The 27,850-nt window shown below is 39.8% G+C and overlaps 1 protein-coding gene across 1 annotated transcript; it reads left to right on the top strand.

Annotated features, from left to right (window-relative positions):
* Positions 1-667: 667 nt before the first annotated feature.
* Positions 668-23,471, top strand: LOC125902661 (protein Niban 1-like). The gene is made up of 14 exons (XM_049599192.1): positions 668-863; positions 4,862-4,992; positions 5,612-5,749; positions 5,850-5,967; positions 7,692-7,853; positions 13,072-13,187; positions 13,271-13,375; positions 16,563-16,725; positions 16,915-17,096; positions 17,308-17,454; positions 17,565-17,675; positions 19,984-20,091; positions 20,229-20,340; positions 21,702-23,471. The coding sequence occupies exons 1-14, from the start codon at positions 809-811 to the stop codon at positions 23,042-23,044; spliced, it is 2,991 nt and encodes a 996-aa protein (XP_049455149.1). The 5' UTR covers positions 668-808; the 3' UTR covers positions 23,045-23,471.
* The last annotated feature ends 4,379 nt before the right edge of the window (positions 23,472-27,850 follow it).

The raw sequence follows: 27,850 nt of genomic DNA, 5'->3' as shown, positions 1-27,850 counted from the left end.
TCATTTCATGATTGAGTGTCAGTTAGTTTGTGGTTATTTGACTGGACACATCTTTAATGAGAAATATGCACCATATGAGCACAAGATAATTAGTACAACTGTTTAAAATGGCATCCGTCCAAATTAAATGCTTATTGAATCTTGCCAGACTACAATTACAAAAGTGAAGTTGTAATAAGCTTCGAGCATTTTAGGCATTTACGAAGAAGAAACCAAACAAAACTGTCACAACAGAGCAGCAGAAATTTTTGTTTGCAGAGGAAGAAAAGGCAAAAAAGAAGTAAGTAAGTAGAGTTAGTGATGTCTACATTCCATAGTGTCCCAGTGAGACAGCATGCTCAATACCAGACTTTGAACTAAACGGAATGCAGCCCATTTTTTAAAAAAATGCATAAAAACACCTTGTGAGAGTTGAATTGTCACCAAAATGTTTACATATGGTAGTTAATCGCTTTTCTAATAAGGAAAGACTGATGTTAGAGTATCACTGTTACATGAAACTAAAAGTATTATCCTGTTTCCATGTTAACCAGCAGATGGCCCTGCAGGGGAGGTTGTGACACTTGTGTATGGCGTTGTCATTGGTGAGATGACTGCTGGGACAGATTTCACCTCATGTTTTGACATTACCACCCAGCTCACCACACACTGACTCACAGAGCAGAGAGGAAATGAGCTGAGCAAAAACTTCTTGACACATCAGAGCAGCTCATTTAGTTGACGTATAGGTTTCCTGTGTATACTGTGTATGCACGTTCAGATAATCGAATCAAGCTTTTCACTTGAGGAGAATTGAAATAGATACATTATGGGAGCATCTTCCTCTGGCTTGTTGGATGAGGCTAAAATCAGCAACATCAAAGGTAAAACTAAGAGAAACCTTTTTTTTAATTAATTTTTTTATTTAAAATATCTATAATGTAGTCACGGCTTTGGACGCTTGTTGTTTAGAATTCTTCATAAGGAGTTTGATGGCCCAGATGTCTTACACTGTATTTCAGCCCTATTTAAATATAAGCTCTCCATTTTGAGTAAAGTTGATAAATCGGGGGGAAGAAAGAGAGAGACAGACAAATGTACGGTATAAGAGAAATGACAGAAGCAATAGGGGTGTGTGTAGGACTGATGGTGCCACTTGTAATCATAGCAGAAGCAATCGTAACTGGAGCAGTAGTATCAGTAGGAATTGTATTGGTGCAGTTTATGATGGCGTACACTCCACTGTGTAGTTGCTTTAGATCTGAGATTCAAGTTACAACACAGTTTTTGTCCTCAAATGCCACGTTACTTTCTAATGGTCTTACATAATATGTGCCTATATAGTTTTTTAAATTACTAATACATACAGGTCAAAAAAACTGAAGTCACATTGTCAAAACTCTTCACACAGTCATTTACACTGAAGTCTGTGTGGACCGAACTGTAAATCATTGTCATTGCTTTCACACAACTCTTCTCTTATTCATACTCCACCACCTGTAAAACACTATATGCGGCGCAATTTTTAAAATGCTAAGGGGCTGTTTGTTACTTATGAGAGGGGAGGGGATTGTGCAAAGTGGGGGAGGCATGTCAAATACATTTCTAAGCACCAGGGAGGGACTCATGTTTTTTATTTTGGCTTAGGGGAGGACATACAAATTTAAATGGTTGTACTTTGAATTTATATTACAGCTGATTATGAAAGAAAACATGCTTTGGAAAGATCTGGAAAAATTACACCCTTTATCATAGCCAGAAACCGTAAGGACAAAGTGTTGTTGGATTTTCAAATTTCTCAGAGTCCTTCAAACACATCATGTGTCAATAGTGATAATTTATCAAAATCACTTGATGACTAATCACCAATCACTAATTTACTATACACAAAGATAAAGAGAAAAATAAATGTTACTGATGCAAATTGCAGCATTACGGATTTATTCTTGAAAAGGTGTTATTTTTATTCCATAATGAAATACTGATTTATGGTGAAAAGTCATTCAGATTTCAGAGATAAACGTTCATCATTTCAGTAATGCTCACTGTTGTTAGTGTTTGATATTGTGTTATGAATGATAGTGTTGCTCTCTAAGTGAGAACTGTGTTATGGTCGAACAACCTCATTTTAGACATGGTTGGTAATGCAGACTGTATGAAAAACATTGAAAAAGTTACTTCGGTATGACTATTGCTTGTTAGCAATAAAAAAAAAAGAAAAAGCTGTAATATACTGCCCATACATGGATAATTTGAGTAAACCCCATATAATCTAATGTAATCAAAAACAAAAGCATTGACACAGTCACAGAGGAGCTCATTCAATCCATGGTCATTTTGGAAGCTGTAGTTAGTGGTGTTGTATTGGACTGCATTGTACTGGTTCTACATGCATGAAGGTGGCATAACATATCATATTGTGGTCTTTATTAGATAGCTTTCAGTAAAGAGGTAGACAGGAAACATGAGGCGGGCTCTGACATGCAACAAAGGTCCCCGGAAACAAAGTGAGGATGTCGTGCTAATATGGTACTCGCATTAACCACCAGGCCACAAGGACAGTATGCATAAAGTTTTTTTGTTTGTTTGTTTGTTTGTTTGTTAGGTTGGTTGTTTCATTGAGCATGTTATCAATAAAATGTGTTTTTGACAAAGTCACAAATTATAATTTTAACTTAAAAATCAACTTTGAATTTTAAAAAAATGATGTGTATGCTGGGTTCATTTCCATGTGTGCTTTCCCATACATGTTATCGGCACAGCCACATCCTGTCACTTATCTGTTAGAATGTAATTACAGCCATTTCCAACTATTACATTATTATGGGTTGTCTGATCTCTTGCTGTGTGTGTGTGTGTGTGTGTGTGTGTGTGTGTGTGTGTGTGTGTGTGTGTGTGTGTGTGTGTGTGTGTGTGTGTGTGTGTGCGTGCGCACGTGTGCGTGTGCGTGTGTGTGTCAGTGTGTAAGATGAAAGGCTACAGGGTGACCCAAACAATGTGTGATAATGGTCGTACAGTGTAAACAAATGATAAACAGACTTTGGCTGATCCACATTCAAAACCGTCTTGAGCATCCAGGTCAGGCAGTACATTAACCCATCTCTTTTTACCTATGGACATTTGACAAACCTCATACAGATCATTGTACAGGGGTTTAATGGTGTTAAGCATGGCTTTTGCTATCCCAAATAGATTTTTAAATATGTATATGAATATATACATTTAGATGTGACTACAGATTATGAGATTTGTAAATGAGCTGTTGTTTTGACAGTTTAACCACATTAAATTGCATCACACCCGCTAAGTTTGGCTGTGTGTGTGTAGTTATGTATGTGTTTTGACTTGTTACGATCACATCATTGACTTATTAATACTTGAGCATTGAGCATTTTGTGTGTGTGCGAGTGTGTGTGTTTGTGTGTGTGTGTGTGTGTGTGTGTGAGAGGTACTTGTTTCTTCCTCTCAGCCTCACCTTATGTATCTCACCCCTTGTCCTCCATGCTGTACATATTACCGAACTTAGAGCGGGGCAGTAGCAGTTGGATGGTTGTCTGTTTCAATCCATTATAAAATTACTAAGGTCAAGGTACAGTTCACCCCAAAATCAATCAATTTCCTCTCACTTGTAGTGCTATTTATCAGTCTAGATAGTTTTGGTGTAAGTGTTTGAGATATCGGCTGTAGAGATGTCTGCCTTCTTTCCTATATAATGGAACTAGATGGCACTCAGCTTGTGGTGCTCAAAGCGCCAAAAAATACACCTGAAAAACTCAACAGTTATGTCTCTTTCCAGAAATCATGGCCCAGATAGTCAAGATAATCCACACACCTTGTTGTAAACAGTTTCATATATGAATTATTTTCTCTCTACAAAATGAAACTGTCAGCTGTATCACTGTGCAGAAGGAAGTGTGCATCTACTGCTAGCTCACCTAGCACCACAGAGTTACCTAACGTAACAGCTCAGCCGAGCAGGACGTCATTAATTTATACATCTCGCACTGTCATGAGCACGAGCCTCACGTGATACGATTATATGGTTGCCAAGTGTCATTCAGTAGAGAGAAAATAGTTACTGCATGCTCACAGCAAGGTCTGGATCATCTTGAGTAACTGGGTCATGATTTTGGGAAAGAGACATTGCCGTTAAGTTTTTTTAAGCACTTTGAACACCACAAGCCGAGTGCCATCTCATTCTATTATATTGCAGAGAAGGCAGACATCTCAGCCAATATCTCCATCAGTCTGCAACTCACACCAAAACTATACGGATAGATAGCAGCACTACAGGTAAGTGGAAAAATGTTGTTTTGATTTGGGGGTGAACTGTCCCTTTAAATCCAGTGGATAGTTGTGTTTGATTCAATATCCCCCCTTTCAAAGCTTGATTAAACCATCTACATAGTAGCATTAAATGAAAAAGTCTTCCTGGAGTGTTTTAGCCCCAGTTTTTGTCTTGCTGCCATACCATGTAATATTATTACCTCCTTTTCTGTGCTACAACCAAGCAGATGCACTTTAAGGCTGTATTGGTTTTTTCAGTCACTTGCGGCAGTGGGACAAAGTGAAAACAAAACACTGACAAATTATCACTTATGGCTAACATGTTAGCAAATAGATACCTATTCTCACATCTAGCTGACATGGAGAAATATAAACATTTATTTGGGGTCATGTTTGTATAAGTCATGTAACTCCAACATTAACTCTCCTTTTAGTTCTGTTTTTGGTCTCCACCAACTCCTGGCAAAAAACATTCAACTCTTTAGCAACCAAATGCTCCACTATGTTCAGTCAATAACTTTGTCTGTCTGTTATTTGGTGAACACAGTATGACAGCATTGTTAAAAAAAATGTGGGTTTGTCTGTGTGTTTCCAGGACGTGTCGACAGTACATTACAGAGCTTCCGTGTGTTTTACTGTCAGCAGTATTCTGCAGCCTACATCGGACATTTACACCAGGAGGTGGAGCCTAAGAAAGAGGGGAGGGGCCTATTGCTTACACCAGGGGTAGGAGCTGCACTTACAGATCTGTGAATCAAACTACTCTCAACAATTATCAGTCAACACTGGTTCATAGGGTGTTCTCACTCCCAGCTCATCAATTAACAGTGCTTGGCCTTTGGCGTCTATACAGACGTACAAGGCATTTTAGCATCTGTTTGAGAAGCACTAATGTTTTATGTCAAGTGATTTTACATTATATTAATAACAAACATATATATTTCAACCCAAACCATGATCTTTTTTTTAACCTAACCAAATACTTTTGATGCCAAACCTGAAGATGAAGTACACCAACATTGGTTTAAGTTTATTTTGAAAAGAGACTGTATGCAACTGTACATTTTCTGTGAAAATGGAAGTTTATTTTGAAAATACACTTTGCGTGTAAGGAGCGGAAATTGAAACATTGTTTCTAAGCATCCAAATCTGACACCAGAGGGGTACCTAGAGTGTCATATTTTGACATGTAGGGCCACTGACCGTGCCGTCTTATCTGACAAGTTGGGAGTGAGAATATGTTGCTAACTATATATTCATGCAGGGTAAGGCTGGAAACTTTGTGCTAATTTCTTAAGATGTTAAAGTTAAATCTGTATGTGACTGTGTGTGATTGTGTGCTCAGCCTCAGTGTGCTCCGGAGGAAGTGCTGTACCAACAGAGTGTGAAGTTTTCCTGCTGGGATGAGCAAGGAAAGAAATGCAGAGAGAGATACATCGTCCTGAGGAGAAACTATAAAGTGGAGATACATGAAAACACAGAGGTGACACCTACATACGTACACTTTCACAAACAAAACATTTCATTCAGGATATAAATTATATGCTAATGCTGGACATCGCTATCTGTGTTTCCACCCGTAGACTTTCAGTCGTGGATGTGCAGCAAAGTTGGTCCTCCAGACAGCAGGGGGCAGTGTGTTCACCACAGAGGAAGAGTCCAGAGCTCATTTGGAACAAACCTGTGCTGGAATACTCAATGGTAGTTTTAACTTATTCCTATATAACAATATGTCTACAGTAGTTAACAATAGCTTGAATTCTTGTTGACACCAAGCGGCAACATCTGGGGCTGAAAAATCAATCAATCAATCAATCAATTTTATTTATAAAGCCCAATATCACAAATCACAATTTGCCTCACAGGGCTTTACAGCATACGACATCCCTCTGTCCTTAAGACCCTCACAGCGGATAAGGAAAAACTCCCCAAAAAAAACCCTTTAACGGGGAAAAAAAAAATGGTAGAAACCTCAGGAAGAGCAACTGAGGAGGGATCCCTCTTCCAGGATGGACAGACGTGCAATAGATGTTGTACAGAACAGATCAACATGATAAATTAACAGTAATCCATATGACACAATGAGACAGAGAGAGAGAGAGAGAGAGAGAGAGAGAGAGAGAGAGATGCAGGTAATGACAGTATCTTACAACAACATTAATGAAAGTAATAATATTATAGTTATAGTTCTGGTTACTGCGGTACAATATGTTGAAAGTATGTATGAAGCCAATGTAGAAGTGCCCATAACTGCAGTTTCGCGAATCTTCGAATGGCCACTTGAAGCTGGCTCCATGAGTGAATTAATCCATATAGACCTCCATGTTATAATGCCCAACTTTACATCAGAAATAAACATGTATACAACCTGGCACAAAAAAATGGTTTTGGCCTCTACAGCTAATTGCCCTCCTCACCAGATGGCACCAGAAGTCAATATGGTGTAAGAAAAACGTTGGACTCTTACAGTGGGCACACATTAAATTTTGGTTTGAATGAAAATTGGGTTGACAATATTTAAAATGTCTAATAACATTAGAATTTCACATGGTGTGGACATTAACATAACTACATCTTTCAGACATTAGGTTTTGATGTCCATACCTCACAACTAAATGCCATTATTCTAAGTCAAGATGACTTTGTATGAGACATTCGGAAGACATTGGATTTTGGTTACTTAACAACACAACTTTAAACCAACAAAACATCAGTGTCATCTGTCGTCAGTATTCTACATCAAACTGACTTTGGCTTTAGACGTCATTTAAGAACTGAACCACAGACCCCTACCTATATATTTCCTTCATTTCATCCATTTCTGATTAAATGTTACCAGCCCATTAAATCGCTGTTATCAGTTGTAATCACTACCATTATATTGCATCAGTTTCTTTTTGTGCAGACATTAGCAAAGCCAGAGAGACAGCAAAATATTTTTCTCATTAGATGACATTTGAAAATAACTAAACCCAAACCTGACTTTACTTTGTTTTTTGTCATCAAAAAATAGCTTTGTTTTATGTTTTGTCACCACCAGGAGTGTGGCCAAGCTTGTTTAAAGGTGTGAACCACAACATGCTGAGTCTGTCCAAAACCCAATGGGGTGGATGTGACTTAGATACCTGAAAGATGCTTCCCATTGTCTTTGTTGTCTTTTAACTATATCAGCTATATTTCCCCAAGTTTAACCAAGTAGCTTTAGTTGCCTGGGTGGTTGTAGAAAACTCTGACAGGATTATGGTTATAATAATAAAAGTGTGTCTAAGTATCAAGAATTGCTGTCACTGGCCAACATAAACCTCAGTTGCGTTTATTTTGTTGAGCATGATTCGTGGTTCATGCTGCTAATTCATGGTTCAGAGAAAATATATTCAAGCCCACAGATCTATAACACTATCGTGTGTGTTCATGTGTGTGTTTAGGAGTGAAGGAGGATTCTTCTTCAGTGGTATCCTCTCCAGATGTGCTTGCTGTGTATCTGCACCTGCCTTATATGGGCCACACCTGCTTCCTGTTCCAACAGGAAGAGGAACGAGATAACTTCCTGTCTGCCCTCAAGACCTGCATTAGACATGGCAACCTTGGTAAAACTCATACTCACACCCACATATGCTCACTTATATATTAAAAATAAGAGGCAAAATAAAGTGACGTCAAAATGGCAACTTTGCAAGTTGCTCAGTTTTGGGGGGCAGTGGTGGACAGTTTTGTCCCATAATGCAAGACGTAGCAAAAAATGAGAAATTAACATTAACATTAAGAAAAACAACCCTTATCACGTCTCTGCTGTCCTAAAGGAAGTGCTCCATCTTTTAAAATGCACTTATTCACTTTCTATCCAAGAATGAGATGGGAAAATTGATACTAGTTTTGGGTGTGTTTTAAAGAAAGCGATGTGACTTTCTAAAGAAGATTTGATACAACTTCCTCTAACATGAAAAGTTGTATTGCCTGATTTAATACACTTTTGTGTTACAGTCTCTCTTGGTCTGGTATGACCAGTGGCTCATGTTAGTTAATGTTAGCTTACATGATCAAACTTTTTGAGTAACTCACCTGACTGACTATGACTTACTGATGAGCATTTCAATGGTTTTTATAACAAAAGTAAAACAAGAGGTAAACAGAGCTAACCTCATAAGCAGACACATGTGCCGTTTCTTGCTTGTGGTTTCAACTTGCTGTTGGTCAGGACCTGAAATAATCTCTTTCTGGCACCTAACGCAGGAGAATCTTGGAAAATGAAGGGAAATTGAACATACCATTATCTCGTTATTGCCACTTGTGGCAACAGTAGCTGCCATTCAGCAAAAGTTACATGGTCTTGCTTCAAGTTTGATGCTTGAGTTGGGATGTGTTTAGCATCGCTTATGGTTATCTGTTAAGGTTTAGGCACAAAACTACTTGGTTATGCTTAGGAAAAGGTCATGTTTTGGGTTGAAATACCTGGTTTTGGTGGTACAATGATCTTGCCAATGAACAACTGGTTTTGTTTGGTTTGCTAGGGATCAGAATCGGCCAACATGCTTTTTCTTATTTTGCACAATGAATGAATATTGCATACATGCTATTTCATGTCTCCGTCTCTTGGTGGGCCATCACAATAACAGTATGCATTATTTGTCAAATGAGTTGTTATATACAGGCATATCGGATATCAGCAAAAAATCCAATATCGTGCATCTCTATTGTTTGCTGCTCTCAAACAGTGGTCTGTAGCTTGGCAGTCGTCTTGCCGTGGTGTCATGCTGTCTACCATCTAAGTCAGCTCATACACATGTAATCAGTCACTTTAGAAATATTGGTATGATATGCATGAAATGTACAAAGGCAATGTATCCATACTATGCCAACATTTTTCTCTGGCGACTGGGCTGACACAACGTGTAGCTTCATTTTTGATCTGTATACAAAGAAAAAGGTAAAAAAAAAAAAAGAAAAAAAAAAGACAATTTATAGTTTCAGAGGTTCTGGAAATATTTCTCGGCAAACAACAGCTTGGCATAGTGACCTCAGGCAGCTTCCAGTTGTTCATCAACAGTTACAGAATGTGTGCCCCCTAAAATCACACATTGCATTTTCAGATTTTTGCTCATGTATTGATCAAATATATAAAAACATAGTTTATGTTAAACTAGTTTTGTACATTTGGAAGGAACATAAACATTTCCAAGTCAATTAAAGTCAATTAAAATAAGAAAATAACAACACTACTTTCCTGAAATTATAGTGTTAACTTAGCAAAATGGTCCCATGCAGTTTTTTAACTGCCAAATGGTATTTGAGTCAGTGCTATACCACCACTGAGGTGGTGTGAGACTTTCAATGACTCAAAAAGGCCCCAACACTTTAACACGTCTGTAATGTCAGATGAGTTTCTAAAGTATTTAAACTTGTTGTACCACAGTGTCCTTGCGTATTAGCTCTTTTTCATTTTGTCACTGGTGTGGTGGCAGTTGCCCTGGCGACAGATAAAAATATTAATACTGTTGGCTTCCTGTGTGGTTAGCTGGGATACAAAGCAAAAACAACCCCTTAAGTCATTTGGTTGCGAAACCCAGCATGTCACATCTGCACAGCTACCAAGATACTGTCAGCAGCAACAGGAAACAACACATAGCTGGCCAGCAGTGACTATTTCACTTAAATACTTACAGGAGCTACAATATATTAAAACAGTATTGGTCTCATTTATGCCAAACTTATGTCATTCTTTTATTGAAATAACATTCTCACTTGCATTATTTTCTTATAATTTGTATTCTTTGATTACATAAACAGGAGATGGCTGCCTCTGGTGTTAAAATTAACTTCAGACAAAACCAGTGCTGACCAGCCTTTCTGTTTCATTTTACCAGATAGAACTGACATTAGATTGGGGAACTTCCAAGTTTTTGTGCAATTTCTTAAAGCCACACCAAGCAATATCGTTTTTCTGATTCAGTCTCAGCTCTCTCATCAAATTAGTTTGCAGCAGTAGCAGGCAGCTGTTTTCATCCCACTGTACACTACCTGCCTAGCAACAAACAGCAGACTGATAGAGTCAGCGATATGATGAACATTGTTGAGCATTTGCTGTCATAAATCCCCCTCCAGTGTGATCTTATCCTTTTTGGTATATTTTGAAGAAGAAGCCCACAGCATCATTTTGCATTGGACCTCTATGGGGTCTGCAGAGTGGTTAGATTTAACTGCTTGGTTAGGGTTGGAGTTCATGGTTGATGTTTGTCACATGACTCGACGAATGTGACTAACAATTGATGTGACAAAATAAATTCACACTGACTTTCAGTATCACACAGCACACAAACAGCAGTCTCCTAGGTTAAAGTCCTGTGCTTGTTGGACCCATCCATATACCCCCTCTGCCATCTGCCCTAAGTGGACTTTCTCACTCTTTATAGCAGGTCCACTGCTCTGAACATCCAATAATGAGCTGCCTGGGTTTATGTTTGAGTTGGTTCAAAGCCCATTTTGTCTCATACAGATACAAAAGGGTGCCCATAGCATCATTATAGTGACACTGAGGACACTGTATTTTAACATACTTTGGGAGTGAGATCAGGCAGACCTCCCTCATGTCGGTGGACACCAAAACAAAGTAAGAGGGAGATAGAATATTTGATTGAGACTTAGCAAGGTGACAGACACATGACTCTAAATGAATGTTGAAGTTGCTTCATGTCTGCTGGATTTCCAAATAGGCAACTGTTAGCTAACATGACCGCTGTTATAAGGTGATAACATCAAATATGTGTGATGTTCAGATAATAACTGCAGCTTTAATCAAGCTAGTTTACAGAAGTTGGAGATGATGCATACAATTGTAAGGGAAACTGAGGTATTTCCTTGGGAACTACAGTAAGTATCTTTAAGTGCAGTGCAGTACTGTTGCTACAAGGGGACAGCAGTCATAATCATATCTGATACAGACAATGGGCAGTGATGAGATCTTTAACTGTCAACTAAACACCAGTTTTGTACTTCAAACCATAGTCTACGTGTAACTACACTTAAACCACTCGAGCACGTCAGTGACATCAGTGAGGAAATGATTTCATGCTTTCTGTCACAGTTTTCAGTGGTACTAGTGTGATTCACACTGATGGTTTTCATAATAAAGGGAAGTATATTTAGCATTAGTGGCGCTTTCTGTTCCTCAAATATTCTTCATCAATTTACTGAAAAAAGAATGCCCCTAAACCTTAATGGGGAACAAGACCACAGAGGAATTAATAATGGGAAAACACAACGGAAAAACAGGACATAACAATGTTAAAAATTAGAGATGTGAAACCCAACACCATTAAACACAGCAACACTACATCTAATTTGTAAAGACTTAACAGCAGAAATTCTAGCAGTGGCAGCATGTGCCCATGAAATGAAGAATAACATATAAAGATTAAAGAAATGAGTGTGCTGAACTATCATATAATCACATTTACTTTAGGTTTCCTCCACAGATTTTCAAGGCCAGCACCAACAATGTGTTAGTCAATCTCTCATTACTTACTGACCTCTCAGTTCTGTGGCTCTCAGCTACAAGCTCATTGGTTACAACCTGACATGTTAATGTTTAGAAACAGAGCAGAATTATATAGTTTATTTTTTATATTAATTTTTGGAAGATATGTAATAGGCAGTGAAGGATTGTCTCCCTGAACCGCTCTCCTCCTGCTCTCTCTGCCCAGTTATCAAGAGCTAGCACAGCACAGCATTATCTTACCCCTACTCGTCATATCATAGTACTCGTTAGAAGCCTGTCCAACACTGAGCCATTAATCTCACACCAACACCACAACAGCTTGACTTTGTCCTTAAACCTGTAAATAACCACTGGGTAACATTAGCCATGTGAAGCTAACAGTTAGCCCGGTACTGTGTGTGTGTTTGTGTGACGCTGTCCCAGGTGCAAATTTGCAAATTCTAAGATAGCGAAGTGGTGACCTACCTATGATTGGCTAATACTCTTTGCCTTTGTTGATTGGATTGATTAGGTTTAGGCAAGAGGAGTGGAATTGGTTTGTGTAAGGGTAAGAATGTCAGGGTAAGGCAATCAGAGGCAGAGTCAGGTAGTGTAAGGCGGGCCATTCCTTCGCTATCCTAGGGTTCACAAATTGGCATCCCGGGCACAGAGCTCCAGGAACGCAGCGGGAGTCTCATGATAAAGACAGAGAGAGAGGGGCTGAGCTAACCAATGTGCTGCATGCAGCCCAACAGTTGAATTGTTGAACAGTTGAACATTTTAATTGTTTTAATTAGTCAAAACTTGCAGTAAAGTTGTGGTGATTGGGCAAAATTGCAAGGTTGCATAGAATTCACAGGAATTGGTAGAATGTGGCAACACTGCAACATCCTGGAGGGACTAATAAACCAACCACCCCCAAAAAACTTAACCCTTAGGCTTCCAGAGCACCCCAAAAGATCCGTAAATAGCTGTTAACTGTATTTTTTTTTTTATCAAATGTTAATCAAACAAGACATAATAGTGCATTTGTGGGGGACTGTTTTCAGTGGTGGATTAATCCACATTTGGTGCTGTAGTGAGTGCTTGTGGCAGCAGAACGTGTATGTGGGACTGAGTCAAAAATAAACTACAGTGTGTGTGTTCAAGTAATAAAGGAACATGTCTCCAGGTGCAACAGTGTGACTCACTGATGTGTTTTTAATAGTTTTTTTACAACAATGGTGCTCTATGGCACAGAGGAGGAACATGTATCAGGCTTACAAACTCAATACTTGCTACAGAAAAGGATGAATGTGATTTCAGCTAAATTCCTCCATTCCTTCTCCCTGCAGACCCTTGGTGTGATTCATCCTATGAGAGCCAGGCGTACATCCGAGCCCTCCGACTCTACCGACAGGACAAAGGGTGCTATGAATCCTGGGAAATGCTGCTGGGCACTGAGGAACAAGTCAGTTAGCACACACACTTCAGCATTCTGTTTGTTTGTGGTTATTCATCCACTCGCTTATTCAATCATGTTTACATGTGTAGGTGCTGGCCTGCCAGGTGATGGAAGAGGTGTTACCATGGTTACAGAGTCAGCTTCAGTCCAGAGTGAAGGGCAAGAAGACTGAAAGGATACGACAGTGGCTGGCAGTGAGTTGAGCTAACACACCAATACAACATAGATGTGATGAAAACGCAGTGCTTAAGTGTGATGACATCCATCATCAGCGCGGTGCTCAACAAAACTCAAATATCAGCAATCTCTGTACTGAGCAAGCAGCAACCTCCGAAGCTGAAAAATGAAATGTCATAAACTGCAGTTCCTCTAATGGCCACTTGAGGTTGGCCTTTCACTCCTCCACAGCTCCATCTTCTCGTCCAAATATGGTCACTTCTGGCTCCAAGAAACAGGATAGCAATAGTCAAAGTGCCAAACTTGAGACTTCAAAAAGGCACTCCACAAACCATTGGGTGATGTCACTTAGCTACATCTATTTTTTACATTTTACATTTTACATTTTAATATGATTCTCTGTCTGTATTATGTTTCCTTTTTCATTTTAACAATTATACATACTTAATATCTCTTTTTTTTTCACAAGTTCAGTGTTTTCCTCACCCTGAACCTTGTTCATATTAACTCTTAAGATGTTTTAACTTTGTACTTTTCTAATGCAGGATGAGGCTGTTCAGCAGAGAGTGAAGGCTCTGTGAATGTAGCTTGTGTTTAGCTCTTCACTGTGCTGTAATCCAGTGAGGTTTCTTTTAAGTTAATATCTTGAATAATAATCTAAACTTCACTTAGGCCTTTTTTTCTTCTCAGAGATGACTGAAATAGTTAGATATAGCACTAACATATGTTTTTTCTGAAAAGCTCTGAAAAGGTTTGGCACACCCCAATGAGGGTAAGGAACCTCAGGTTGGCAACCAGTGTTTTATACAGTCTATGGTGCCGCAGTCTACAGTATGTTAAAGTTGTCAGTTATGTGACATAAGCATGTGGTCTTTCTTGTTGTGGGTCATCCATGTGAACTGAAATATCTCTGGCAGTTCTTAAAGGCAACATATAGACTATGAGGCCCCAGAAAATACCAAATCAATTTAACATCCACTACTGTTGTGTGAATGTTTGTGAACATTTTGACTTATCAGTACACTATCCCTTCTATCCCAGCCAAGTAAAAAACATTTTTGCTAGATTTCAACTTTTTTTTTCTTCAAAATTTCAGCTGAGTTTCCACTCAAATTTTATTAGTTGCAAACTGAAAATGTGCATGAAAACAGGAGGATGGAAATGCACTTAATGAGATCTGTTGGAATATTCAGAGTAATTGAGACACTCTGAATATTAAGCTTCTACCTCGAGAAGAAAAAATAAACCCTAATAATGAAATTAAAGCGCATTGTGTACGTTGTTAAATTGTGTCCTGTGTAACAAGTAGCACATTACTCCACAAAAATTGTTGTCCTTAGATCAATCTCAGACCAGTGAGCAAAAAGAATGACAGACAGTCTGGGATTAAAATAATTCTGGTCTCTCAGTAATGAACCCACAGGCATTACCATCAAACTCTGTAGTTCCCACAGCTCTACATAGCTTTTTAACATCTTTTAGGTCATTCATAGTTTTGGTTTTTATGGCCAAAAACTGTACTGTTCAAGATCAGACTCACTGCTCTTGTTAACCTCATTCTCAGCAGCAGCAGCAGCAGGCAGCTGATAAACCCACTGTGCACCATCTGCCCAACACCACACAGCATTTAGCAGCTAAAGAGACAGATACTCAGAAGCTGGGACCAAACCAGAGCTAAAAGAGGAATGAAAATCAGACTTACATTCTTCCAGTTGACAAAAACACAACTCCAAATGAATGCTAATGTTGCTCTGTGCCTACAAGATTTTTAATTAGCCCAGTCACCAAAAGATAATGTTAGCATTGTACATTTCTGCAAACACAAACGTGTTACATTTACACGTTTCATATGCATCACAGCAATATTTCTAAAGTGACTGAGCAGACCTTCAAGTCACTGGGAGGTGGAGGGAATGGTGTATGGCATAACACCTAGGTGGAGGCCTGCAAAGCTGCAAAAAAACTGCAGACCAATAAACTGGTTGCTTTTTTAGTGAGTCATCACTGTGTTTCCAGCAGCTTTTTAGCCACCAAATGTGGGAGTTCTTCAGCAATCAATTGCTCTTTTTCCAGCCCCTAAATGTGGGCGTTTTTTTAGTGATCTGGGGCAGTTTTTCCAGGGGCTCTTCAGCTTCTAAATGTGAGTGGTTTTTTAGCTACCCATTGCTCTTTTTCCAGACCCTAAATTTGGGTGTTTTTCAGTGACTTGTGGCCGTTTATACAGATCACCACATGATTCCCGAGTGCGGCACCGCTGCTGCTCACCGCTCCCTCAGGGGATGGGTCAAATGCGGAGAACAAATTTCACACACTCAGGTGTGTGACAATCAGTGGAACTTTACCTTCACCTTATACAGCTCCTTTTCAGCCCCTAAATGTAGACATTTTTTATTGACTCATACCAGTTTTTCCAGCGGTTTTCAGTCCCTAAATGTGGGTGTTTTTCCAGTGGCTCTTAAGTGGGTGTTTCTTAGCGACCCGCCACTCTTTTGCCAGCCTCTAAGTGACTTGTGGTGGTTTTTCCAGCGGCTTTTCAGCCCCTAAATGTTGGTGTTTTGTAGCAAGCCGTTTCTGTTTTTTCAGTGGCTTTTCAGTCCCCAAACATGGGTTTTTGTTAGCGACCCATGGCTACTTTTCTAGCGGGAATTGTGCCAAGTTTTAAGCCAAAACATTATTTTTTCCGAACCATAATTAAGTTGTTTTTGTGCTTAAACCTTACCTCACATTAACTAGAGCGCTGTTGAAATGTAAAGTGTCAACATATCTGCTACATTATAACATGCAAATGTAACATATGTGGTTTGCAGAAATATATAATGCCAGCATTTTTTCTGCCAATTCGGTTGGTTTTAATAGGACTAACAACTTTATAAGGTGAAAATATGTCCATGTTAAGTTTACAGCTTGTTATGCTATCCCTAAGTGGCCACAAAAAGCAGTGTATGCTTTCGGTGCAATGCAGCTTTAACTTTTTAAAAGTATTTAGACCTTTCTTTCCGCCAAATTCTGATTATGATCTTATAATTTTGACTTCTCAGGATGCTGCAGCATCTGTCAGAATTTAGATATTAATCTCATAACTTTTTTTTCCGAAGGCAGCTTTAAACACTACTATCTTTGTTAAATTTACTGAACACAACTCTGAACCATATAGTGAAACATTTGCAACTCAGTGTTGATATTATTTTTATTACCTGTTTATAGACAGTGCAGGCAACCTACACCTTGGTGCTGGAACAACTCACTGCAAGTCTGGAGGCTCTGAGGGAGGAGTGTCGTCAGACAGCATCATCCAATCAGGCACTAATCAGGTCTAACCTGGACCAGATAATCTCTTCTCACTGCTTCCTGGAGGAGAAAGTCAGAGGTACTAGCCCCTACAGTTTGAACACATCTAGAAAATAAGTGAGAGACTGGTTTTGAAGGGCAAACAGTACTGGAGCTACATTCTGAGTTTCCTGTCTGATAGAGTCCTCCAGTAACTTTTTGTGTCCCTTACATGAAAATGTGCGTGTGTTTGTGTGTTTGTGTGTTTGTGTGTTTGTGTGTGTTCCAGCATGTATATGTGAGGAAGCAGAGAAAGTGTGCTGTGAGTCTGTAGCACCCTACATGTCCTCCATCCTTGAAGCGCTGACAGAAAACATAAGTGCAGGGATTCATGGGATGCAACACACACTGCACACTCAGATGAACTCAGCCTTCACACACACAAATGGAGGAACAGAGGAGACTAAGAAGGTGAGAAAGTCCTTTGTGTTGTATGTGTGTGAAGAAGAGTCTATGATTAGTGTTTACAGGGTGATCTGTGTGTGTGTGTGTGTGTGTGTGTGTGTGTGTGTGTGTGTGTGTGTGTGTGTGTGAGCGCATGTGCTGAGTCTTGGTTCAGTCATTTTATTATTACTATTTTTTGGTTTCAGCTCTTGATTGTGGTTTTGTGTGTGTTGTGCAGGCCTTGTCCACTCTGCGCTCCGTCAGTCTGGATCAGTGCTATAGGCAAGTGGAGAACCTGACAGAGAAACTTAAAGACTTAAAGCAGCGCTTTGGACTGAGCAGCACTCAGAGACTGGTTCACTCTGCACACCTGGAGATGGAGAAGGTATGGAGCAGTGATGGAGGTTCAGTCAGGGCCTTTAGCTGAGTTTGGCAAAGTGCAACATTGAATACAACTAAGGCCTTTCTACAGTGTGTGTCATTTGTCTCTTCCAGCTGTTTGACAGTGCTGTGTACACCTTAGAGCTGTTCACCCAGTCATCAGCCCGACTGGAGCCTTCTCAAATCCCTGTCAAGATGGAAAGAGCTAAAGAAAGAGTCCTGAAGGTAAGAAAACAACAGCATGGATTACCAAATGAATTATGTGGCAAGAAATTACTTTTTCACCTTGTATGATTTCAACGTATCAGGCACTAGGGTGGTTGTGACTAAATAATTTTTTCTTTTTTCTTTTTTCTTTTTTTTTTTTACTGTATGAGCTGCATAATTATGTACTGCATACGTGTTTAGGAATCATTCATCTGCACAATGTATGAGAAATTACAAGTTATATAAGGTTTGAAGTTAGGTAAGTTAAGAGGTAAAAGAAGTTCTCAGAACTTCTGGTAAAAGTAGCAATACCATATTGTACAGGTACAGTACAAGTACAAGTCCTGCATACAAAATCGTACTCAAGTAAAAGAACAAAAGCATTGACATCACAATATAGTTGAGAAATAATGTAAATACTGCTGGACAGGGCGTAAAATTAACACCCGCCAAGCGCCAATGGCGGGTAAAAAATGAGTTTGGCGTGTAAAACAAAAACACACACCCGCCAGTGGCCGATGGAAAATTTTGAATTGCATGTGGGTTTTTTATGTGCTTCAACCAGGTTCTGCCAGCTGTGTCCAGGGACGGATTTTTGCTATGGGCAATGTGGGCGACCGCCCAGGGCGCAATCTATGTGAGGGCGCACGAGCGCCCTCCAAAAACAAAACAAAACAAAAAAAACTCGCCAGTTTTCTAGACTACCGCTCATTTCCATGTCAAGTTAGTAGAGTAGGGAGCCCCTATTATCACGTTTCAACCAGCAGCAGAAAGGAAAGGCGAATCTTGGAGGTTGTGGGTTGAACGGGGGTCACAGACAGGAATACGGCGGACGTTCATAGTGCTCTGCGGCGCAAGATAACGGCTTACCGGCGACAGAAGTCCGACTCCAGGTCCAGTAATTTCCTCTTTCGTTGGTGTCATGACTGCCCAGTAGTACCTGGACAACCGAGCCGTGGTGGAACTGGCACCTCTCCAGCTACCAGTCCACGCTCCATATTTTTGGTCCAGACGGGGACTTGAACAGGCGACCCTCCGGTTCCCAGTCCCTATGGACTGAGCTATGGACTGTTCTTTACTTGTCAGGGGCGGAGGGTGGCTGGTTGATTTTTATTTTATTTATTTTATTTTATTTTTATTTTTTTTATTTTGATCCCCCCCTATGTTAATCACTTATTGATGCTGTTTTTGAAGTATGAATAAGTCAATAAGTAATTTATTCCATTGAAATATCATTGATGTATTACAGAAAAGTGATTTATCTTATTATAAATGACAAAAGGCACATCTGCCTCACTTTTGCTGCGGTATCGTGATGCTGCTACTGCAGCCTTTGGCGCAAGCACGCCAAAGAAACACAGAGGACAGGGTTGGATTTTCCTAAAGTTGGATTTTCATACTAAAAACGTACGGTAATTATTTTTCGTCAAATAAGGCACAATTTTTTGTATTTGGATGGTGAAAAATATTTTTGGCCGGTAAATTTTTGGAGGTCGCTAGCCAATGGCAGATGAGGTAAAATGTTAATTTTAGCCCTGCTGCTGGATAGTTTAATCTAAAATAATGCATAATCATTAATTAATCACTGATAATTACTGATTATATTTAAACCTGTAATGTAACTTGTAACTAAAGCTGTCAGATAAATGTGGTGGAGTAAAAGTACAATATTAATATTTTAGTTTTGTAGTGAGCTGGTGAGTGTTCTTCATCTACTCATGGACGAGAGGCTCATGCTTGTGACAGTGCAAGATGTAAACAATTATAGCATCCTCCTCAGCTGAGCTGTAACGTTGGCTATTTAAGTGGTGTTAGGTGAGCTAACCAGTAGATGCACGCTTCCTTCTGAGCGGTGATATGGTTGGCAGGTGTAGGTCGGTAGACAGAAAATAGTTCCTACACGAAGCTGCTCACAACAAGGTCTGTGGATTATCTTGAGTCACCAGGTCATGATTTCTGGAAAAAGACATTGCTGTTGAGTTTTTCAAATGTATTTTTGGCACTTAAAACACCACAAGCTAAGTGCCATCTAGTTTCAGTTTGATTCGATTTAATTTGATTTAACTGAATTCCTTTTTTTATTGTCATTGTAAATAAATACAACAAAGTTCAACGCACAGAATAAAACACAACTCATTATAAAAGTAATAAATAAATAATATAGGAGGGGATAAGATATATTCATACTTCTTGCTTTCTATACCACTATTCTGACATTTTTGTGTATTAAACAAATAAACCTTAAAATGTTAAGTGGTAACGATATAAGCACCCAGTCAGTGAAAATCGTGTGTGTGTGTGTGTGTGTGTGTGTGTGTGAGAGCAGCAACTGGACTATGACAGCAGAGTTGTCCAGAGGAGGCTCTATGAGGAAGCTCTGCTGGGGATCACTCTGCCCGCTCTCACCATGAAGATGGACAGCAAGTGGAAAAGTGTAGGTCAAACACACTGCTGCAGTCTTTCCCACTCTGTCTCTAACACATTACAGTGCAGACTACAGTAGACACATTCATACTTGCTTTCATTTCACTAATTTTACTCTATAAAGTATTTCATGTGTTTTCTGTTCAGGAGCTGCAGCAGTTCGAGCAGTACATTTTCTCAGACTACAGCAGTTTCATCCTGGTTCATAATGTCTATGATGATGTGCTGAGAAACATCCTCAGTAAGGAGATAGAGACAGGTAAACACACACACACACACACACACACACACACACACAGTACACATTTGCCATATTATCTTCATCACAGTGTGTTTTCCTCATACTTTTCATATTCTTTGTTTCTGCATTGATGTCCAGGAGATTACATTGTGTGAACATAAATTGTAAAAGCAGCCAGGCTGTCCACACGGAGATCCTGGGAAGCATTCCTAGGGCGCCTTAATGTGCTAGGTCCGGTACTGTTAGTATACTCCAACGTTGATTTAAATGCTGTTTAAATTCCTTCCCCAAATTTCAGGAATATTATTCTATCAAAGACACACAAAATCCCATTATTGAAGTCTTAATTTTTGCCTAAAACCCTCACATTTACGAACTGTAAAATAATCAGACTTTAAAATCTCACCATCTGTAATTTTTGTGTAATTGTAGAATGTCAACCACTTGGGTTATTAAAAGCCACAAATTCCAAGAAGGTACATTAACTTTGTGTCAATAAAGGAATACTTCACCTATCACTTACTCACCGTGTATTACCTTGAATTCATGAAATGCTAAGTCATTTTTCTTGCAAGCCTCCATGGTGAACAGAAAATCCAAAAAAGGTGACTACTCTTCATGAATAAAAGTAATCAGGGTCTGAACTTAACAATGGCAAAACTATATGAAAACATCAGTTTACAAACTCTCACACAACTCATGCAGTTTAATCTAAGCCTCATTTATCTAGACATATGCTCAGTACTTCACAAACACATGCATTTTCACTTTTTTCATTTTTCACTGAAAAAACCCATCAGTATTATTTTTTGGGGTCCTGGCTTTGATGAGAGCAGAGATAAGTTTCACTTCAGTTTTTCAACAAAAATGCGTGTGTTGGGGAAGTACAGATAATGAGGATAATGTGACTGCACGAGCAGGAGTTATGTAAATTTGTAAATGGATGTTTTGATATAGTTTTGTTGTTGTTCAACACAGTCCCCAATCAATCTACAAATCACTATGTTTGCTGTTTTCCATGGTGGCATGTGTGAAATACAGTTTTCTTCACAAATTTAAGGTAACACAGCATGACTGATTGAGTTACAAATGGTCATTTTGTGGCTGAAGTATTCCTTTAAATGTAGACCCTGATTACTTCAATTCAAAAAGGGTGCTCACCTTTTTGGATTCCCTGTTAACCGTGGAAGCGTGCAAGACGAACAACCTTCTTTAATACAAATTTAAGGTAACATGTCGGTTACTGATATGCAAATGGTCTTGTTGCAGGGGAAGTATTCCTATAATGGTAGCTGCGGCCCTGCGCTGTAGGACCATTTATTTTAAGTTACTGAGGAAAAGAACATCTCCTGAACATACCTGTCTTTGTCTCTCCCCAGTGGTCCAGGATGCAGCCAGTAAGAAGAGCAACAATCTCTTACTGGACACTTCAGATCTGGCCATTAGTCAGTACAGTCTGCTGGGGCAGACTCCACCTCGCTCTGCACAAGGCAGCCCAACCTTTGCTGCTCGAGACTCCTCCACAGCAGCAGCCAATGAAGGTAAAGAACCTGCTTCTGTGGTGGAGGAGGAACGTCAGACTGTCTCTGAGAATGACCCAGATCTTAACACTGATGCCAAACCTGACCCAAGCATGACTCAAAGCTGTGACCAAAGCACAGTGCCTTTGTCTCCTATGATTGTTGTGACGCAACAGTTGGATGAATCTACAACTGAGGAAGCTTCTTGCATCGAGGAAACCCACGAAGTCCAGCTTGCAACTTCCACACCATCAACAACAGAGTCAATTCCAGCTCAGCCTTCCAACTCAACCCCACCTGACTCTGAGGCAGCTGTTACACATGAAGTTGGTACACTTAACCCAGATTCTACCAATCCCAGCCCAGACTCTCCTGACCCTCCGACGTCCACTGTGTCCTCGCCGCAGTCCAAAGATGCTCCAGCTGAATGTGCTCAAAGTGATCCACCTGCAACACCTGAAAGTTCTGTTACACCTGACCTGTTGACCTCAGATACAGCGACAGAAGACTCATCCCTGGTCCAGCATCCCTGCCCCTCATCGCCACATCCACCTGGTACAGACAATGCAGTGAAAATCAGCCTTGGGTCACTATGCCAGGCGATTAGTTGTGACTCCGCAGCACCTTCTGTAATGCTGACAATGGAACAGCGCACCACTGACAGAGCTGTCTACCTGAGGGGAGAAATAAAGGACAACTGGGAGGTGGAGAAGGACGGAAAGGAGAAACAGATAGAGGCAGCAGAGGAGACCGAGGTGCATGAGAGAAGCAAAGAGGGGGAGGAAGAGACGCAGACAGGAGATGGAAAAGAAGAGGACACAGAGGAGGAGAGAGGTGAAGGGAAAATGGAAGGTGTAGCCCAATCAAGAGCTGAGCCTGTTGATGAAGGCTGCCAGTCCTCTGAACCACCAGCAGAGAGTACCACTGCCTTCACCACAGAGCAGAAAGAGGACAAAGAGAGGGTGGATGATGAAGAGAAAGATAGAAAGCTTGAGACTGAGAAAATAAAAGAAGATGAGGTAGAAAAAGAAGGAAAGAAAGAAAAAGAAGAGGAAGAGGTTCCTCAGCCAAGCGAATTGCAGCCAGAAAGTGCTACTGAGCTGCCATTGGACAGTGTGGCTATGATCAGAGAACTTGTGACTGAGATTACTGAAGTGGAGACTGTGATCAGCCCCTGTGCCAACAGCAGTCATACACCCTGAGACCCTTTACCACAGCAACTGACTGTTGGACCTTCCAATAGCCTGATGTCATTTACTAATACCTACTTCACACTTTTTTGTTAAAGGAAAAATTCGCCAAGTGTGTATGTGAAAATCCAATCAGTGTTGATATTGAATGTAGTCCACTGAAGCAATAAATTCCTCAGTGCATGCTATTCTGACCAATAAAGTTGAGTTCTCCTGCTTGTTGAGCCGTGCCAGCAGTGCCTACATATACCAGGATGCATTATATGCAAGCTAAAACATACATCAGACCGTTACATACCGTACTTTGCAAAATTTCAAGAATGTGGCCCCTTTTGGGGCAGAGAGCCAAAAATCCACTGATGTCAATGCAATCTGTGTTTGGATTATAATTTTGACACTGTATACATTTGTTTCTTGTTAAATAAATGTTTGTCTTATAGATATGTCTAATAATTACTTTGCTACCTTCCCGGAACCTGCAATACATTCTCATCCCAACTTGTCAAATACTGCCGCTTTGTCAGTGGACAAACATGTCAAATATGACGTGCTAGGTATCCTACTGCATCTTCTGTTTTGGATGTTCATGGATGGCAATTTATGCTTGTTACATGCACTGTCTTTTCAAAATACACTTCCGTTTTCCCAGGAAATGTACAGCGTCTGTTCCTGACATGCATGAAATCTTTTTCAAAATAAATTTACAATGTTGGTGAAATAATTCGTTTTTCCGCTGATTTCCTTAGGTTCAGGCAACAAAAGCACACGGTTAGGTTTAGGAAAAAACATCATGGTTTGGCTTAAATTCATATGGGAACCCAACAGCAGGTGCCCAGCTGAAAGTCCAGAGTTTGTTGAGTCCAACTGTTTGATCTACGGACTGAGATTCTTATGGGCCTCAAACCGCAGTGTGAAAACCATGGTTACACAACAACTTTTCTGCATTTTCCCATTTCTGTCCTACTGTAACCGCACGTCTGTCTCCCCCAAAAGGGGACACAGGGTTGGCAATGACATAATGTGTATCTTTCTTATGACACGGAAGAGAAACAAATCAGAGAACAGCACTGTTGGATTTATTGTTGGTACAACCAACTACACAGCAGTGCTCCAGCTTGCGTTACTAATATAAACTGATTTGTTTCCACTTCCTCTGTGTACACTATTGCCACCTACGCCCATCGCTGGATTGTTTTCCCCCAAAAGGAGGCGTGGTTATGAGAGCCTATCCTGGATGATGCATTGCTGGCCTGATGTATAGTGTTAGGTGACAAAAATACTCACTCAATGGTCATTTGCCCTATTTGTCCTGCTAATCTTGGTCGTCTTCTCCAGTTTATCGTCAGCATCCTGAAGAAAGTCTCCAGCAAACTTCTGTCCAAGTGAGGAGAAAAACACTGGAAAATGTATCCTTGTCCATGACATCCTCTCCATTCATATTTTTGGAATGCCATTTCTGCTCTTGGAAACATAGCTCGTGTGCAAAACAAGCAAAGACAAGGAACAAGGAAGTTCTGTTTTTAATTGGCATCTAGAGCACGTGTCCTGGCTACTGGAGGCAAAGCTCAACCTTTTCTTTCGTTTTTTTAATTTGTCAATCAACACAATTCAAATTGTATCTCTTTGCGCATCCCTCTTCTTACACACACCACATATGCATTAAATGAATGGTAAGCGCAGGGTCATCCATAGACTGGCACTCCTGGAGCAGTTGGGGAGTTCGTAGCTTTGCTCACAGGCACCTCGGCATTACGCAGGAGGTGAACTGGCACTTCTTTAGCAACCAATCCACACTCTCTTCTTGTTCCTTGTGGGGACTTGAACTGGCGATGCTCTGGTTCCCAAAGCCAAGTCCCCATGAACTGAGCCAGTGGTGCCCCAACCTGTAGTTCCTCCTGCCTCATACTACATCACTGTCACATCAAATGACGGCACTGGATACAAGAAGAACATGAGATTCTAGGCTGCAAACTCCACATTCTCTGTCAATATAGCACGCACTAAGCAATTTATGTCTTCAGCTGACAACATGTACTGTCAGCACTGATATGATATTCAGTTACAAGGTGGTACATTTTCCCTTTAAATGTTACAGAGACTGTAGATGGAGGAAGAGGGGAAGTGAGAAAGTCCATAAAGAAGGAGAAACAAGGTTAACCCATTATATTATTACTGTATCACATTTAAACAACATTTTGAGGACAAAACTGTTTTTTTTTTCTTGATAAAAGCTACAACTTTTTTTTTTTACAGTTTTACAGTTGTTTTTTTTTCTGCTAACATGGACATGAATAAAAATGACCCAAGAAAGATGTAAAACCCTGATCTTAAAGCTGCATTCACTGTTTTGGCCAACACTGAGCTACTATCACATTACGAAGTTGTTCACCTGATATGGATAAGGTGTTACCAAATATCCAGCAGTTACAATGCAACATTATCATTCATTTGGAGGTGTGTGTCTGGCCATGGAGAACTTTATGTATATATTTACTCTCATTTAAGCCCTGTTTTTTGTTTCAACCAGATTTTTCTTTGTGAAATTTGTCTCTTTAGTTGATAAATGGTCCCATGTTCCCCAGCTAGCCACTCACCATCTACCTGACAGTTGGTACTCAGCAGGTATTGTACATTGGGATTATCAGAAATGTTACGCTGAAAACAGCTGCCTGCTGGTCACTGAAACAATGAGATCTAAAATAGTTAAGCTGCAGGCCGTAAAATCAAAATAATGAATTAAAAAAGGCTAAAAACCTCAATAATATTAAATAATAATGACCAATAATTACCAAGTGGGTTAGGTTTTAGGTTAGGATTATGGAAAAACTAATGGTGCAATTGTCATGAAATTTGGTGGTAGGGTGTAGCATTAGCCAAATAAGAACCTATGACATTTTAGAGAGGATCTGAGTTACAGGGCTGATACATTAATTATTTCACACTTTTAACACTGGTGGAGCATTTGGCCTTGGTGGTCTGCTCTCTGAGTCCTCCCAGTTGACATCTGGATTACATAAACCAATTTTGTCTCTTTCTTTCTTTAGGTATTCTTCAAATTGACAGTGAAGTTGCCATTTCAGATGACTTTTACATATCTTCATTGTTGTTATTTACTATTTCCCTGTTATTCTGAGTAGCTCTTAATAGTATGAAAAGCTACTGATGATGCGATAAAGGAAAGGTAAGCAGACTACCTGGTGAGAGCTGGAAGAAGTTAACGGTAAAGGGACCCCTACCCCATGGTACATAAAACTGAGCTCCGCCTGGACTAGCTGCCACATGAAAATGCTACATTATGGCATCAGTAATTAAACACAATGTGTCATTTTCTACCACTAGCAGTTTACAGAATTATCAGCAGAGGTCTCTGTCTCTCCAAATCACACGGACCTGGTGCTTTAAACTAGTAAAAAACACTGAATGCAGTAGTTTTGTGCTGCTGGCTCAGCTCCTGCTAATGTGTACTCTTTTCCCCCCTCCAGCTCAGGGGGATTTTATTGATTAAGAATATTCCTTAAGATGCTGACTGGTTCAATTAAGCAAAAAAAAAAAAAAAAAAAAAACCAAGACATGATAGATTTATCATAAGTGATATTTATTGTAGAAAACAGTATTTAACCTCTTTTAGATGGAAAAAGTGTGACGGGTGTGACTGAACCTAAATGCAGCAGTCAAGAGAGGCAGGCACACAGTTGGTAATGACTTTAATGAAGCTTGCAGCAGACAGGGAAATGCAGAGGAATAATCCAGCAGGTAAAAATCCACACAGCACACACACCAAGACCAGTGTGGCAACACAGCAAGAGTCTCTGCTTAACAGGGAGTCACAGGTTGTAAGGACAAAACTTACACTGTTGTGACAAGGCAGGTAATCTCCAAGCACCCACAGGAACAGGCAGACAGAAACCAGGAGAGCAAAAGCAGAACTCATGGTCGAGGACAGAAGGCTGAGGCAATTACCAGGATTCAGGCAAGGTTGGCAACAGGAACTCAGTCCAGGAAGTAGTGCTGGAGAGTCTTGCATACAAAGAGGTGAAGAACAATCTAGCAGTGAGTGTGTGGAGCCTTTATACTGAGCCAGTCAGTGATTGAAAGCAGGTGAGTGGAGTTAGGCTGATGAGATAGCAGGCTGAGTTGAGCAGGTGAGCAGAGTTGCCTTGATGAGATGGGTGTGGCTGGCAGTCAGAGTGGAGCAGAGGTGGGGTAAATGGAAAAGTACTGCATGAGGTGAGCAGAGGAGCAGAACTGTGACCAAAACGATGCCACACATACAACTGAAAATAGAATTTAGACATGAAGTTATATTTTATTGAAATCTGAAATATTAAATGCATTGAAGAATAGAAAAGCAAACTAACTATAAACTTTTGAGGGCTCATTTTTTTCTTTGTTATTTAAATGATTTCCCTATGTAAGTAGGGGTAGATTTTTTGTTTTGTCTTTTTGTTTTCTTTACCAACTGTATAATTATCTTTGTTTAAGATAATTGTATGGATTGAACATAATAAAATGGGGAAAGAAGTTACAGACTGTGCTCTTGATTCAAATTTAAAATTCCTCTGGGTTTGAACATTGTTTAAAATGTTTGGGAATATGTGGGAACATAACTCAACAAAATACATGACATTGGTCTAATCTTTTTTTGACATTTTAATGCAGAAAAAGTCACATATATTTTGAAATGATGGCACTGACAGGGATCATTCTGCTTAGTTATTCATTTAATGTTATTTATAAAATTATATTTTGTTCATAATACTCCTGTATTTTGACTAAACATTTTGAGTACACCATGAGAAACACACTCGTTTTAATTAC

The sequence above is a fragment of the Epinephelus fuscoguttatus genome, linkage group LG15 (assembly GCF_011397635.1).
Source record: "Epinephelus fuscoguttatus linkage group LG15, E.fuscoguttatus.final_Chr_v1".
Taxonomy (NCBI): domain Eukaryota; kingdom Metazoa; phylum Chordata; class Actinopteri; order Perciformes; family Serranidae; genus Epinephelus; species Epinephelus fuscoguttatus.
This window is presented reverse-complemented; position numbering and strand designations above follow the sequence as displayed.